General features: G+C 53.5%; 1 protein-coding gene across 1 annotated transcript in view; it reads left to right on the forward strand.

Moving 5' to 3' along the window:
* The window catches only part of NCOR2 (nuclear receptor corepressor 2), a 361,555-nt gene that overhangs the window by 239,386 nt on the left and 106,230 nt on the right, over window positions 1-15,939 (forward strand). Inside the window, 3 exon segments of the mRNA XM_078154258.1 lie at window positions 2,467-2,651; window positions 5,380-5,552; window positions 11,288-11,350. Of these exon segments, the coding sequence (XP_078010384.1) occupies window positions 2,467-2,651; window positions 5,380-5,552; window positions 11,288-11,350 (421 nt within the window).

The following is a 15,939-nucleotide window of genomic DNA, read 5'->3' on the forward strand; positions in this document are numbered from 1 at the left end:
GCTGCCTCACTGTGGTGGGAAAGACAGGAAAAGAATGGGACAGTTTGTCCTTAGAGAGCCTTCTTTTGCTCAGGGGAGTTGACCTGTACCTACGTAAGAGTTTAGAAAATCAATATACAGGTTCATTGATCTGGTAGTTCAGTCTTGTCGTGTCACAGAAGAAGTGAAGAGAAAAGGGCCCACAGATAAGCCCTGGCAGGGAGTGGCATTTGAGCCCATCTTCCTGGAGCCCGGACCTTCCTCCCCCCCCACTAATGTTCTGGGGCCGGCGCTAGGGGGATAAAGACCCTGCCTGGAACACGCCTGCGAGGGCCAGCCATGGTCAGTAAGAGTCGAGGACTTCATGGACTCTCCTTCTGGTGACCTAGACATCGGGCCTTCCAGGGGTCACAAGAAGGGCGAGACACCAGGGGTCAAGGATCGGCCTAAAGGAAATTCAGAGTGGTTTGGGATGGGGAGGGGGGACCAGGAAGGGTTTCATGCCGAAGATAATGGATGAGTGAGTGTTTGAGCCGCAGCTTGGAGGAAGAGAGGTGGGGGGGGGGGTCGGTCCTGGTGTTGGTCTGGGGAAGGAATGTCCAGGATGGAGAAGTGATACCATCGATCCTTGAAAGAGACAGGCCATTGAGGGAATGGAAGAGCTGCGGAAGAGGACTCTTAGAGCTTCGGGGGCTTTGGTACATGACCTCCATGACCCGCCTGACATGTGGCCATCCAGCCCAAGGCTTCCACACTCCCCAAGTTGTTACTGCCCATCCCTGAGCATTCTTGGTACATGGCCCGCTTTGATTTATCCCCGAATGCGTCGTCTCCTCCCCTCGTGAATGGAAGCGAGGATCTCACTCATCTTTGTGTCCCCTGCGCCTAGCACAGTTCTTGACACACAGTAGGTGGTCAGTAAATGCTTGCTGCCTTGATTGATTTACGTACATTGACCCCTACCTCTGCCTTTCAGCTTTGGCTTCTGTTACCAGGAAGAGCATATGGGAGCTCTTGAACTCAAGTCTCAAGGAAATGTGGTGTCTCCTGATGGTGTGTGAGAGAGGCTACATCCCTTCTGAGTGCCATCCATCTGTGTCTTACAGCTTAGTGTCTCTCCTACTGAGCATTTCTCTCTTCTCTCTCTCTCTCCTCTCTCTCTCCTCTGCCTGTCTCTCTCTCTCTCTCTCTCTCTCTCTCTCTCTCTCTCTCTCTCTCTCTCTGTCTCTCTCTCTCTCTCTCTCTCTCTCTCTCTCTCTCTCTCTCTCTCTCTCTCTCTCTCTCTCTCTCTCTCTCTCTGTGAATTTGGTTTCCCCACTTGGAGTGTGAGCCCCTCAGGGGTATCAGTTACTTCTGTGTTGGCTGGATTCCCCTCTTTATCCCTAGTACAGGGGCTTTAGATTTGACTGTTTGCTAGGGAATAATTGGGGAAATACAGGTGACCCACAGTTTAGATGGCAGCAGACAGAGCAAAGGTGACCACTTGTTGGGTGTGGAATAGAAGAGATTCCTTGTTGGCATGGTGGACCCAAATGACCCAACCCTTAGAATGCTGTGATTGTGTTTTCTGATCAGGTGTATTCCTGTGTCCTGGCTGAAAAGCCAGGATGGGTCGGTCAAGAGTCAGCAAGCATTTATTAAATGCCTACTGTGTGCTGGGCTCCTTGCCCTGTGTAGTGTTTTCTGTTTCTCTGTCTTTGAGGTGGGGGAGGGGGTGGTTGGAAGGAAAGTGCAGCTGGCCAGCCCTGAATGGGCTTGAACTCATGGAGGGGCGAAGAGAAGGGAGCAAGCATTCCTTAAGTGCTGACTGTTTACTGTAAACAGTGCTAAGAGCTTTTACTACCATTACGGCATTTGATCCTCACAACAACCCTGGAAATTTGGAGCTAGTTTGATCTCTATTTTACAGTTGAGGAAACTGAGACCAACAGGCCTGGCCTAGCTGAGATGAGTCCTGATTACATCACTAGACATTTATTCCCTCCTCCTCCTGGCTGACTTATGCTGTGACCTTTTGTAACGTCTTGCATGTTGTCATGAAGGCAGACTATGAATCTGGTCTTCCCAGCTCCAAGGCCAGATCTCTCTATCCAGTCCGCCATACTGATCCTCTGCCTGGCACACAGCGGGCTCCCACTAGAGAAACTCCCTTCGTCCAATGTGGATCAGCCCCTGCTTGGCCGCTTGCAGCCAGCCTGTGTCCACGAGGGTCTCCCTGACTCCAAGGCCAGATCTCCACCCACTGGGCCTGGTACCCAGAAGGCACTGCCCTGGGACAGCCCTTCTGTGGCCTGGCACGCCCCCAGCTCAGGGCCTGTTTTGGTCTGTGACCCAAGTTCCTGCCTCATGGCCCTCCCTGAGCAGAGTTGGCCTGTCCCCGGCCTCCTCCTCGTCTTGGGCACCCCCTGCTCCTCCTGTTGAGTCTGGCCCCCCAGGGTGAAGGTTCACCTGCTCACTGGTCTCCTTTTTCCTTCCCCTCCCTCGCAGCAGCAGCAGCAGCAGCAGCAGCAGCAGCAGCAGCAGCAGCAGCAACAGCAGCAGCAGCAGCAGCAGCAGCAGCAGCAGATGCCCCGGGGCAACCAGGAGGAGAAGGAGGAGAAGGAGAAGGAGAAGGAGGCAGATAAGGAAGAGGACAAACCAGAGGCTGAGAATGACAAAGAAGAGCTGACTAAGTGAGCAGGCCTCCCCAGGGTTCGGGGCTGGAGTCGAGGGGGCCAAGGCCAGCAGGGACCCGGGAGGGCCAAGGGCTGGCGTTCAGGCTGGCCGCCAAACAGCGTCTGGGCCAGGGCCTGCTGGGGCGTGCCCCTTGGGACAGGTTATGCTGAGTGGGCTTTTCATGCTCATCCCACCCACAGACAGCCCCAGGAACAGCTGTCAGGACAGGAGGAGAGGCCTGGTGGCCTTCCTTTCTGTCTCTGCCTCTCCTTCTCCCTTCTTCTGTCTCTCTGTCTCTGTTTCTCCCTCCCCTCCCTTCTCTTTCTCCCTCCCTGCCCTTCTTTTCCTCTCTCTCTTGTCTCTGTCTTCCTCCCTCCTCCTCTTCTTCTCAGTCTTCCCCTTCTCCCTCACCTTCTTAATGACTTTCTCCGTCTCTTCCCTTCCTCCTCCTCTTCCTTGCATTCTTTTCCTCTCGTCCTCAGCGTCTCTGTCTCTGACTCTGCCTCTGCCCTTCTGTCTCTCTCCCCCTCCCTCTTTCTCAGTGTCTCTCTCTCCCCCCCTTCTTCCACCCATTCTCTCTTCGTCTCTTGATCTGAGCCCTGAGCCTTCCTCCAGCTCCCTTCCCCCCCAACCCTGCCCTCTCTTTCTAAATCCCCCAGAGACCTCTGAGTGAATTGCTCATTCCTGCTCTCCTCTTAGACTAATAAATCCAGGCAGTGGCTTTGGAACTCTTTCTTCTCCCCCTCCACCCCCCACCCCCAATGGCCATGTCTTCTGAGATTGGGGTGGGTGTGAGGAGGAGATTAAAACGAGTCAGAACAGAATGAAATAGGTGTGCGACCCAGGCGGAGCCCTCACCTCCAGAATTATCGATGTCAGCCTGAGCTCTTCCAGATTGAGGCCTGGCCGGGTTCGGGGGGCAGCGACGGCCTCGGTGCCTGACACAATCTCAGCAGAATGGAGCCGGGCGAGATTCATTGCTGGGAAAGGTTGGCAGGCGGAGACCGTTTGGTCCCTGTAATGGGGCCCGGCAGCGCAGCTTAAAAGAACATCTGGCTTCATTATAGACCGTCTTCCCAGACAGTTCCCAGCACAGGCCTTTCAGGAAGATGAATGAGGAGGAGCCTGTGATAAATCTCAGTGGCCCTGCATTAAACCCTCTTGTGGCAGGTTTGCAGAAGCGCTCGTCCCTGGAAGGAGGTTATGCACCCTTAGAACCTGGGCCTCTGGGAAAGCAGCTCCCCCACACTGTCCCCGGCACGGTTTTGCATGTCCTCACCCCCTCACACAGCTGGGCTTCAGGTTTGTGGGGGTGGTGGTGGAAAGAGCCCCAGGCTTGGAGTCAAGCTCTGGAGACAGTGGGGTTTCAGAGGGCATTGGCACCAGCCCCTTTGTTTGCCAAGGCCCCTCGAAATTCATTGGGTCACAGATGTGGGAGTCGGAGGGGCCCTCAGAAGCGGTCTGCGACCCCAGAGGGTCGTAGATTTAGAGTTAGAAGGGCCGGTAGATTCCATGAAGAAGCTCAGGCCCACAGAGCGACTGCCCTGGCATCGCAGGCAGGATTCAAATCCGTGTACTAGGCTAGTATTCTGCCGCCACCGGGGCTCTTGTTCCCGCTCTTCTGCCAACTCTGTAGATGAGCCTCATCTCGTCCTCTGTAAAGCAGGGGGGCGGAGCAGAGAGAGTTCTTGGGCTCCAGCCTGGCACTCAGCTTATGTGGCTCTCATCAAAGAGCCCTGCAGACAACCCTCCAGGAGGTCCTCTCCCCTGACACTCGGGTCCCAGCCCCGCCCTCCCCCACCCGAATGTTCTGTTGGGTGTGAAGAAGGACCTCTGAGGTGCTTTCCTGATCAATCTAATTTCCCAAAGATAAGGCAGCCTTGGAGCTGTGAGCTGGGCAGAGAGTAAGTTTCCTGAGGACAGGGACTGCTTCTGTGTCTATATCCCCAGCTCCCAGCACAGCGCCTGGCGGATGGGAGGTGCTTACCAAGTGTTGGTTGGCTTTTGAATGTAAGGTGTGGGAGCTGGAGGGGTGTGGGCAAAGGAACCTGTTGGGGTTCATCAGTGAAAAAGTATCTGCTGAAGTGAATGCACAGAATCCTAAATGTAGAGCTAGGAGGGACCTCAGGGAACATCTAGTCCAGACCCCTCATTTTACAGCTGAGGAAACGGAGTCCCAAAGATGTGAAGTGCCTTGCCTAAGGTCCCACAGCTTGTAAGGATGGGCCTGAGAGCTGGTCCCCAAGTGCCTTGTGTCAGCATCCAGCACACTCTCTATAGATGAGCTGCGCGTCCCTTCAGTACCACATTGGCACATGGGTCCTTAGAATACTGAAATTCTTACCTGTCCAAAGGTCACCAGATAGCACAGTGGATAGGGAGGGCACTGGACCTGGAGTCAGGAAGACCTGGGTTCAAATCCAGCCTAGACACTTAGTAGCTTCCAATTTTCTAGTTTGTTGGTGGATGGACCTGGGTAAGCTGCTTAACGTCTCACAGCCTCAGTTTCCTCATTTATAAAACGAGGATAATAATAGCACCTGCCCCCCAGGGCTGTTGTCACGATAGAATGAGAATAGCTGTGAGGTATTTTGCAAACTTTAAAGTGCTATTATTATTTATTATTGTTGTTGTTATAATTATTGTCTATAGTCTGGTTTGTTTTTTTTTTGGAGACCTGCATGACCCTTGTGTATTTTTCATGACTGACATAAAGCCTCCTTTCTCTTCCTGACTGCTCATTAGGGAGAAGACAGATGACACCTCTGGAGAGGACAATGATGAAAAGGAAGCAGTCATTTCCAAAGGTCGAAAAACTGCCAACAGCCAGGGCAGACGCAAGGGCCGCATCACCCGCTCGATGGCCAATGAGGCTAATAATGAGGAGGCAGCTACACCTCAGCAGAGCGCAGAACTGGGTGAGTCTTCTGTATGGATGGCTTTATATCACTTTCATTTCCTTCCCCTATGCAGTAAAAACATCCCTTGTAATAAAGGGGTTTTGTTTGTTTTAAGAGAGGGAAAAAAAAGGTCAGCAAATCCAACCAAGTCATCCGCTGTGTCTGATGGGATATTTACTACTTCACACCCAGTCTCAACTCTTTTCCAGGGTTGAGCTTGACCTTTATAAATGGTACTAGCTGGGGGTGAGAGGCATTGGCCATGGGAGCATAGTGAGGATGGGAAGAGCAGTGAGGTTTGGAGGCTCCCTTGCCACTGATATTTCAGCGATGCAGGTGGCCTATCGTTCGCTATCTTGCTGGAAATCATGGTGGGAGGGGATCTTAACAACTAGTGTTACAGAGTGGTGATGTCTTTTTAGATTTGGATTCTCTCAAGCATCCCCTTTTAAGAGCAGGAAGAGGTAGTCCTGTTTTTTCTGGAAGCAGTAATAACAATTTATCTCTGGAACACTGAGCAGAATGCCAGACTTGATAAGTTGGTCACTTTTGCTGAACTGGTTTTTTTCTCTTTTTTTATTCTTTGTTATAACAATAATAAATAATAATTGGAGCCAGAATTTGTATATTGACTTAAAATTTGCACAGTGCTGTACATGTGTGTTCATTTGTTCCCCTCTGGGAGGTGGTTTCCCTTGTCCCTATTTTACAGATCAGGAAACTGAGCCTGAGACAGGAGCAGGTGATGGCTTGCCCAGGGTGACATGGCTAATGGGTGACTGAGATAGGATTTGAACTTGGGACTTGAGTCTAGATCGGTGTCTCTGTTCGCTGAGCTGCTGCAGGGACGGCCTGGCCAGGGGGTGGGATATAGAGGGAAATATAAGGGACTGATAATAATTGCTGTTAAAACTTTGATGTAGCCATGGCAGGATGTGTTCCCCAGCCCCTACTCCCCCAGCGTCAGGGTCATGAGAGGGGATTTCTGGTCCTCTCTGCCTCCTTCCCCTCGGCCCAGGCCTCTTCCTCATGCTTGATGCTCCTAGAGAGACACAGTTGTGGCCCAGTGGAAGGAATCCTAGGTAGGAGGCAAGAGACCAGGGTTCTGGTCCTGCTGGACCATTGGGTAATGTGGTCTCTGCAAAGACGTGGAAGCTGAGCTGCACAGAGGGCGAGTGACTTGGTGCTGTCCCCATCCCTGGCCTCGCCTTTGCTCTCTCCCCTGACAGTGGCCCCCTTGGCCACATAGAGAACGCAGGGAAGGCAGTGGCCTTGTTTCTGCCTCTGGCTACATGGGGGCAATTTCTGCCTGTCTCTGAGCCACTGAAGCTTCCTTCCTTCATCCAACATTTATCAAGTGCCTACTATGTGCAAGAAATAATAGTGGCTAGGAAGCCGGCTTCTGAGTCAGGAAGACTTGAGTCCCCCAGGCGCCAGTCACTGTCTCTCCCTCCCCGCCCCAATCACTTTGTCTCTCTTTGATCTAGACAGACAGAATGGCCCAGTGGAGAGAGTCAGAATGGGAACCAGGAACACCAGGGTTCAAGACACAGACTGGCCGAGACACTAAATAAGTTACTTACGCTCTCAGTGCCCCAAGGAAGCTCTCTTCAGACTTGATCCAAGAGAAGGGGTGCTAGGCATTGGTAGGAAGCGGTTTCTCACCAGGAGTTACCTACACTCCTGACATCACAGGAGGAATCTGGGGTGGGGTGGGAAGGGTGCTAGCCACAGCTTGAGGTGGTCTCTAAGCAGGGTCCTGCTTGTTTCAGCTGATTGCATGGAGTTTTGAGACTGCACACATGCACACGCACACGCCTGTGTGAAAGGTTAATGAGAGGTGATTCCCCAGCCCAGGCAGGACCTCACCCTGCAGAGGCAGCAGGGAGGTCTCGGGAGAGCCCATTAAGGACTCACTGTCCACGGCCCGCTACCCTGAGGCCTCCTTGTCTGAAGGGTCCAAATGGTACAGAAGGGATCACAGGTGGAGAACCACTACTGCAGTGAGGAAGTTTTGGGAGCTTGTGGCCAGTTGGCGCAGTCGAGGACTCCAGTTGTGACTTGTGTCTGCAGTGTCTCCCAGAGCGCTCATTCAGCCTCTGCTTCACTGTGGCCAGGCCGGGGGAGGGAGGGCTGCTCTGGGCCGGATGGCTTGCTGCCCAGATCAGTCTGTTCAGGTGCTTTGTTCCTTGGTGATGACCTCGGTGCTGCCTGCACGGCCATGGGCAGGTCTTGGCTTCCGTGGCCTCCATGGCCTCTGTGTGTGATGACAAAGCTGGAGTGGGCAGCTTCCGGCTCTCCACCTGTGGCTTGTGCTCTTTAGACAAGGCCCTTTATGTCCTCGGGTACATAACGATGAGTTGCTCTAGATCCAAGATTCTTAGCTTGGGGTTCACATACCCCTCAGTCTTTGTGTGGATTTCAGGTTCCTTTAATTTGTCTGATTAAAAAACGCGTCTTTATTTCACTAGAATCGGTTTCCTTTGTAATCCTGTATTTTATCTTATGCATTTAAAACCATGACTCTAAGAAGGGCTCCATAGCCTTCAGCAGGTTGCCTGCCAAGGGGCTTCAGCCCCTTCCTCTGGGTTGTTGTCTCTAATACCCCGTCCGGCTCTAAATCTGTGATCTGGGAGCAGTCGGGTGGCAGGGATTTATTAAGCACTTATTGTGCATGGAAACAAAATCAGTCCCTGCTGGGGGCAGCTTACACCTGCCTCACTGTTAGACGGCTCTTTACTGTGGAGCCCACGTTACCTCCCCTGGGCTTCTATTTGCTGGGGCTGGCCACTCTTGGCTTCAGCTGTCATTCATCAAGAGGTCTTATGGTCTGTTTGTTTTTGAGGGGCTGCACCTTGTGTCCCCAGGGATCGTGCACCTCGGGGCACCCAGGCAGAAATGTTTGCAGATCCCTTTGACTTTGGACAGCCAGTCCCAGGAGTCGGAGTATTGGAAGCGTGACCTTTGATGGTCATTTTGGGCTTTTGTTTCCTGTCATATATGCCTGTTTTTAAAGTGATCAGTACCCTGGGACCCCTTCCCTGGCCACATCCCTGTGACATCTTGCACAGTGATAGGTGGAGGTGGCATTTAGAACATGGCTGCTGAGATCTCTGTTTCCCGTAGAACCCCTGAGTTCATCATGTCCTAGACAGGAAGCAGGAAAGGACCCGAGAAGCCATCTAGGCTCCCCCCCCCCTTTCTGCAGATGATGGGGGGAAGGTCAGGGACTCGCTCAAAGTCACACTGGTGGCTGACGGTGCAGCTGGCTCAAACCCACAGCTCTGGCTCCTGTCCATCACACCGCCACTCTCCTGCTCCCTTTAGGCTCTTCATTTGGATGGGTTCCTGTGTTTGTGAATCATTCACCAGCAGGTCCCCATTCTCTCCCTAAATAGAATGCCTGCTCTGGTGCCATCCCTGCCTCCCAGCCCCACACACACCTTAGAGGCACATCCGCATAATGAGACCCTGAGGTAACAAGGCCGAGGCACCAGGGACCGAGGCTGAATGGCTGCGGATCCCTCATTAATCCTGTGGCTCCTGCCAGACTGCTTCCTGCATCTCCTTGTTCCCCTCCTCCGGGCCCTTGGCTTTTCTTTCTCACCTGGTTTGGTCGTCCGGTTCACCTGCCTGCAAGTGTTTTCATTACTGGAGATTACACATGCAGTCACCTCTCAGTTATCTATGAGTGGATTTCCTGTGTCCTGGGCTTATGCATCAGTGGAAGTGCATGGAAAGCCATGTTCCATCTCGTAGGTGTGTTTTCAGGTTGGCCTTCTTGATTCTGTTAGTCAGCAAACACATATGTATTGAGTGCTTGCCATGTGCTATGTTCTGTGCTAAGTGCTAGAGACCCAGAGATGTTGGCATAATGATGCCTAGCCTCCAGGAGCTCCCATTCTGTTGGGAGAAACAACATGTAAATAATTAGGTTCACAAAGGATCCATTCAGGGTGGATAGAAAGTCATCCCAGAGAAGGCACTCTCAGCTGGCCGGGGCCTTTTGGGTGGGCAGAAGGGCCTACAGCATAAGGTGGTGTTTGAGCTGAGTCCTGAAAGAAACCCGGGGTGACAAGAGGCTGTCTTGCTGAGGAAGGCATGGGGCGTGGCCAAGAGAAAGGCTGTCTGCTTCTCAACCTCCTCGGAGATGGGAGATGGAGTGCCGTGTGTAGCCCAGGCAGTTGGAACACAGGGCTCCCACATAAAGCTTTGGAGGGGAGTGAGGTGAAAGAAGACAGGAAGGGATGAACCAGCCAGCCACGGAAGGCCTGACAGGCCAAATGGAGGTCTTGGCATTTAACCCTGGGAGTAAGAGGGAACCTCAGGGCTTTGTTGAGTGGGGGCTGATGTGGTCAGCCCTGTGCTTTGGGAGTCTCACTCTGGCAGCTGAATGGACACAGGGAAACCCACCGGCCAGGCGTTGTGTGTGTCTAGAAGAACGGCGATGGAACATCGCCTGAGGGTGTTAGTTGTCTGAGTGTGAAAGATGCTTGGAACAACAGGATTATTAGATGTTGGAGTGAGTGCAAGTGAAGATGGAGCATGATGCCGAAGGTTTCCGGCCTGGGTGTTTGGAAGGATAATGATCTTGACTTTGGTGTTGGCGGGGTGGGGGAAAAGATGGCGAGTTCTGTTTTGTACACGTTGTGTTTTCGATACCTACAGGACGTCCATTCCAAGAAGACCAAGACAGAGATGGTTGGTGATGTGGGCCTGAAACTCGGGGGAGAGACCAGGGCTGGGTTTGGAGATTTGGGAATCATCTGCATAGAGTTGATAAGTGAAGCCCTGGGAGCTGATGAGCTCACCCAGGGAACTGGTCTAGAGGGCAAAGAGAAGATGCTGTAGGACAGAGCCTCGAAAGACGCCCATGGTCAGTGGGTGGGGTGTGGTTGAAGACTGAGGAGGAGTCACCAGCGTGGAGGAGAAGAGCAAAGGAAGAGAGTGGTGTCACAGAAGTCCAGAGAAGAGAGAGGGGCCTGGAAGAAGGTGGCAATGGATCGACGGTGTCAAGGCTGCAGGGAGATCAAGGAATATCGGCATTGAGAAAAGGCCCTTGGATTTGGCAATTTAGAGATCAGTGGTCGCTCTGGGAAGGAGGAGCAGTTTCAGTTGAATGATGAGGTCTGAAGCCAGAGTGCAGAGTGAGAGGAAAGGGAAGCGGAGCTTGCGGGTGTAGACAGCTCTCTCTTGAGGACTTTAGCCAAGAAGGGGAGGAGAGATACAGTCCGGTAGTTAGAAGAGATGGCCGGACGCAGCGAGGGCTTTTTGAGGATGTGGGAGACGAAGGGTGTGTCTGCCACAGCAGCAGGGAAACAGCTCTTAGGTAGATTCTTTTCTCCCCTTCCGGACAGAATCCTGAGGGGGAGCTCAGTAGCAGTGTGACACCTGACACCTCTAGGGCACTCTGACATACGCTGTACAGCCACCCCCTAGAGGAGGGAGGGCCAGCAGGAATCATTATGCCCATTTTCCAGATGAGGATGTTGAAGTCCAAAGAGGTTGATCACTTTGCCCAGTCTCACACAGCCAGTAACTGTCCGAGGTGGACTTTGACCCAGGTCTTCCTGACTTAAGAGTCCAGCACTTAAAACTGTCCTTAGAACTACTCCTACCGAAGAGACGCCTGAGTCACTCTCCTCTCCCTGGTTGGATAGGAAGATGCAGAGACCCCTCTGATTCCCCCCCTTTTTTTTTGCCTCCCCCCCCCATCCCGCCTACTTCCTAATTGCATTTGTTTTTTTTGCCAGCTTCCTTGGAAATGAATGAGAGTTCTCGCTGGACCGAGGAAGAGATGGATACTGCTAAAAAAGGTGATTGATTATATCTGTTTTGTTCGCCCCGCCCTGTTTTCCCCCCTACACCCCACCAGGAAGAACCTTGAGGTGTGTGGACAGAAACATTGAAAGGGTCTGAGTGTAGCTGCGAGAGACTGAGGTCAGGAGTCCCGGGCATCTGGGCTCCACTCTGCCTAAAATTCATTCCTCTCTCAGTCACTATGAGACTTTGGACGAGTCGCTTCATGTTTGGCCTCAGTCCTGTCATTTGGTATTTTGAAAAATGCCCAGAAAAAGTCCCAGTCTGCACCATAGACGTGCTGATGTGGTGCCAGAGATCTGGCACCATTTACTGTGTGACCGTGGGCATTCATTTATCTTCTTTTCTGGTCCGCAGTTCCTTGGTGTGGACTTGGACTGGGTGGCCTCCAGGCCTAGAGCCAGGGTGCCGTGGCCCGTATTGTGAGGAGGAAAGAGACCCCGGATGAAAAGCAAGCCCTCGTGGCCTTTGATGTCACACTTGGGACGCAGAGGGAGGCGCGTGTGTCCACTCGATTTGCGGTAGTTGTGGCTGACCTCGGGAGCTGCTGTTTGGTGATTGAGCAGACACTGGGGTGCAGGACAGGGAACAGGGAAGCTCCAGGCGTAGCTGTCTAGGACCTTAGAGGGATCAAGGGCTAAGGCTGGGGAGACTGGGTCTGGAAACTCTGAGCCTGATGCCAAGCCTAGGCGGTATCTCACGCAAGTTTTGGGACATTCGTCCCTCCCCCCTAGGCTTTGACCCCATGTCCCAAGAGACGTTCTCAGAGCGACCCAGTTTGAAGTGTCCTGAGGGGAGCCGGATTAGGGCTTCCTCTGAGATCAGCTGGGGTGGGGAGGGGTGTCGGCGCATTACCGAGGGTGTTGCAGTTGGGGCGATGGAAGGAGAGACCGTGTTCGACTGAAGGGTTGTGGAGGGATTCCTTGTGGTATTTTGCAGGGAATAGTTAGAGAAATCAGTCCTATCTTCAGAGCAGTTGTGGTGGGCAGCGGCCTGCTGGGGGCAGTTTGTAGTGTTGTGAGGAAGCACTCGGAGTGTTGTTGGGAAACATTTGTAGTGCTGTAGAGCAAGGCGCAAGGTGCAAGACGGGGAGAGCGGTGGTGTTGGATGGGACCGTTGAGTTGTCTTGGGGAGCAGCAGCTGTGTCAGAAGGATATGGTTAGTCATGGTCTCGGGGGGTGCAGTTGTGGAGGGCCTGTTTTGTTAGTGATGAACCACCATGGAAGGGCAGAGACCTCTTGCGGTGTGGCGAGCAGGAGTTGGAATGTTGCGGAACGCTCAAGGTCTGGCACCACTAAAAACACCTCTGTTTGGCCTCTGATGCTCTTCACAACCTGGCCTCGACCTACACTTCCAGCCTTATTAGCCGATACTCCTTCTCATGCCTTCTAAGGTTTGGCTAAATTAGCTCTAGCCCTGCTGTTCCTCCTGTGAGAGACTGCGCTGCCCACCTCTGGACTTTGGCACAAGCTGAATGCTCCGCCTGGACTGTCTGTCCTTCTCTCCTCTCCTCTCAGGACCTCTGGCTTCCTTCAGAGCTCGGCTCAGGCACTGCCTTCTGCACAAGGCCTTCCTAGTCTCCAAAGCACTGGTGCTTTCCTTCCCTGTCCTATTTATTTTGAATTTATCTTGTCTATATGTCTATGTGCTCAGGTTAGCTTTCCCAGTAGAATGGAAGCATCCTGAGGGCAAGCCCCCCCTCTTCTCTCTCTGTCTCTCCTCTCCTCTCTCTGTCTCTCTCTCTCTCTGTCTCTCCTCTCCTCTCTCTCTGTCTCTCTGTCTCTCTCCTCTCTCTGTCTCTTCTCTCTCTCCTCTCTCTCTCTCTCTCTCTCTCTCTCTCTCTTCTCTCTCTCTCTCCTCTCTCTCTCTCCCCCTCCCCCCCCTTCCTCCCCCTGTCCAATGCCTGGCATGACGATTGTCAGTAGATATTTGGAGCATTTCCAGCACTCATTGCTATTGTAGCAGGGCCACAGAACAGTTAAGTTCAGAGAGGGAGTTTCCTCCACCATTAAAATTGCAGCCCCACTGCCATGTGCCTGGCACTGCGCCAGGTGTTCAAGATGCTGATGAAAATGGAAAGCTGTCCCTGCCTTCAAGGAGCTGACCCTGCCATGGTGTGTGCTGAAGAGCAAGCCTGACCTCCCGGGAGAGGGTCTCAGAACCTCCCCCAAAATGGTCTCTCTTCGGTCTGCCCTCCATCCCCACCTCTCCCTCTCCCCTCCATCCTCTGCCCCTCCCTCTCCCCCCCTCCCCCATCTCGGCCCCTCCCTCTCCCCTCCATCTTCTCCCTCCCTTCCCCCCATCTTGGCCCCTCCCTCTTCCCCTCCATCTCTGCCCCTCCCTTCCCTCATCCTTCTGCCCCTCTCCCCCCCATCTTGGCCCCTCCCTCTTCCCCTCCATCTCTGCCCTTCCTTTCCCTCTGTCCCTCTGCCCCTCCTCTCCCCTCCATCCCTCTGCCCCTCCCTCTCCCCCTCCATCCCTCTGCCCCTCCCTCTCACCCTTCATCCCTCTGCCCCTTCCTCTCCCCCTCCATCCCTTTGCCCTTCCCTCTCACCCTCCATCTCTTGCTTTTTCTCTGTCTCTCTGCCTCCCCGTCACCTGCCACCCTCCATTGGCCTTCCATTGGCCCTCCCCTGCTAATGTTATCCTGGTCTTGGCTTTGGCTGAGTCACACTGGAGACCAGACAGGCTACCTGGGCAGCTGCTGACTTGATCTGGCCCTTCCTGGGGGAGGCCTGCCCACCTCAGAGCCTCTGTGTCCCCGTGGGGAGGGAGCAAGGCTGAGCGGCACTCAGCTTGCTTTAGGAAAGTGCTGGCCTTGAGCCCTTTTTCAGAAAGCTGGGTGGTGCAGGGAGGGGTGGTGTTGGAGAGATGGAGGTAGGAGGACATGCTTCTTGACAGGGAGGGAATGAGTCACCGGTGGCTGAGATGAGCCACTCCGTGATGCTGAAATCAGGTCCTGCCCCCAGAGTCTCCAGGCAGTTCACTGGGGGCGTGCAGACTCTGATCACACTGAACAGAAGTGATGGGGGCTCGGGGAGATGACAGCAAGAAGTCCCCTGTCGCTAGAGAGAGCCCAGACCGGGAGGGGCGCTGGGAGGAGTACAGCAGCCCTGATCAGTGACATTTTTAATAATGCAATAAACCCCGATGCGCTCGCTCATCTGCCATGAATTACAGCAAGTGGGACAATTACGGGGTAGGGCGCCTGCTAATCGGCACGTGACTCGCCAGCGGCAGGATGCAGGTGCGGCCGGCGTGCCAGATCACATCCCATCGGGGGGCCCTCTCCCCCTCATCTCTCGTTCCTTAAAAACCGAGAGCGAGGGCTCAGGGGGGAGGCCGCATCCCCACTGTGCGCACGGCTTGGCACTCCATGCTGCTGGACAGTAGCCAGGGCACAGAGCAGTCAAAGCAGGGGATGAGCCCAGAGCAATTTCTTTTGGGCTTTTGATCCCATTAGGTGGTTTGGCCTGAGGTTTGGAGCAGCGGTCTCACCTTTTGGATCCTGCTTGGCTTTGGTCTTTGTGAAGATGAATGTGCTGTCTCTGCACTCACAGGCCACAAGGCCAGGGAGGAACAGATCTGCCCCAATGTGTGTCCGGGAGCTGGGGGCCTTCTGGCTGGCATTCAGTACATGATTGGTCTGGATTGATTGACTAGTTGGCTTGGAATCAAACCCTGGCCAGAGATAATGTGCCAGCGCGCGTGTGCGTACACACACACACACACACACACGCGCGCGCACAATGGAGAGAAAACAGGGCCTAGCAAAGAAACAATTATAAAGAATATAGAAGCTTATAGCTCTGTAATTATAAAGTGCCTACTCTGTGTCAGGCATTTTGCTGGGCACTGAGGAGAAAGGAAGGAAGGAAAGAAAAAAGAAGAGAGAAAGAAAAGAGAGAGGGAAGAAAGAAGAAAGAATTTATTAAGTGCTTTCTCTGTGCACTGAGATCTGGATTGAAAGAGAAAAGCAACTATTAGTTGAATCAGTCAGTCAGCACACATTTATTAACTGCTGTGTGTCAGGCGCTCTGCTAGAGTGAGTTATGATGGATGGATGGATGGAGGAAGGGATGAAGAAAGCATTGTGAACCACACTGCTCCCCCCGGGCCATGGCCCCTTCACCTGCCCTACGTAGAGCGCCGTGCTGACACTGAGGGTGCATGTGGAGGGGTGAGGGGCAGATGGCTGCTCCCGAGGAGCTCGGACCTTGATGGGGAGAGGCAGCACCAGAGGTTTCAGCAGCAAATCAGATGAGATAAAACTGAGACTGGCGGCTGCCCTCAGGGGGCTTCCACTCTCCTGTTAGCAAAGTGCTGAGCAAGCCAGCAGTCCCATGGAGGAGGGAGACCTGATGGAGCACCTGCTGTGTATGATGCCCTGACAAGAGATTTTGATGCTAGGTCAGGTCAGCGAGCATTGATGCAGCATTTTCTGTGAGCTGAAATTATGAAGATGTAAGGGAAACCCAGCCCCTGCTGTCCAGGAGGGAAATGCCGCGTGTCCATGTAATAGGATGTACAGTAAACAGAGTGATCGGGTGGGGCAGGGGAGTGGGTGGCACCGCCAGCTGGGTGG

The sequence above is a fragment of the Phascolarctos cinereus genome, unplaced genomic scaffold (genome assembly GCF_003287225.1).
Source record: "Phascolarctos cinereus isolate Bilbo 61053 unplaced genomic scaffold, phaCin_HiC Scaffold_4;HRSCAF=312, whole genome shotgun sequence".
Lineage (NCBI taxonomy): Eukaryota > Metazoa > Chordata > Mammalia > Diprotodontia > Phascolarctidae > Phascolarctos > Phascolarctos cinereus.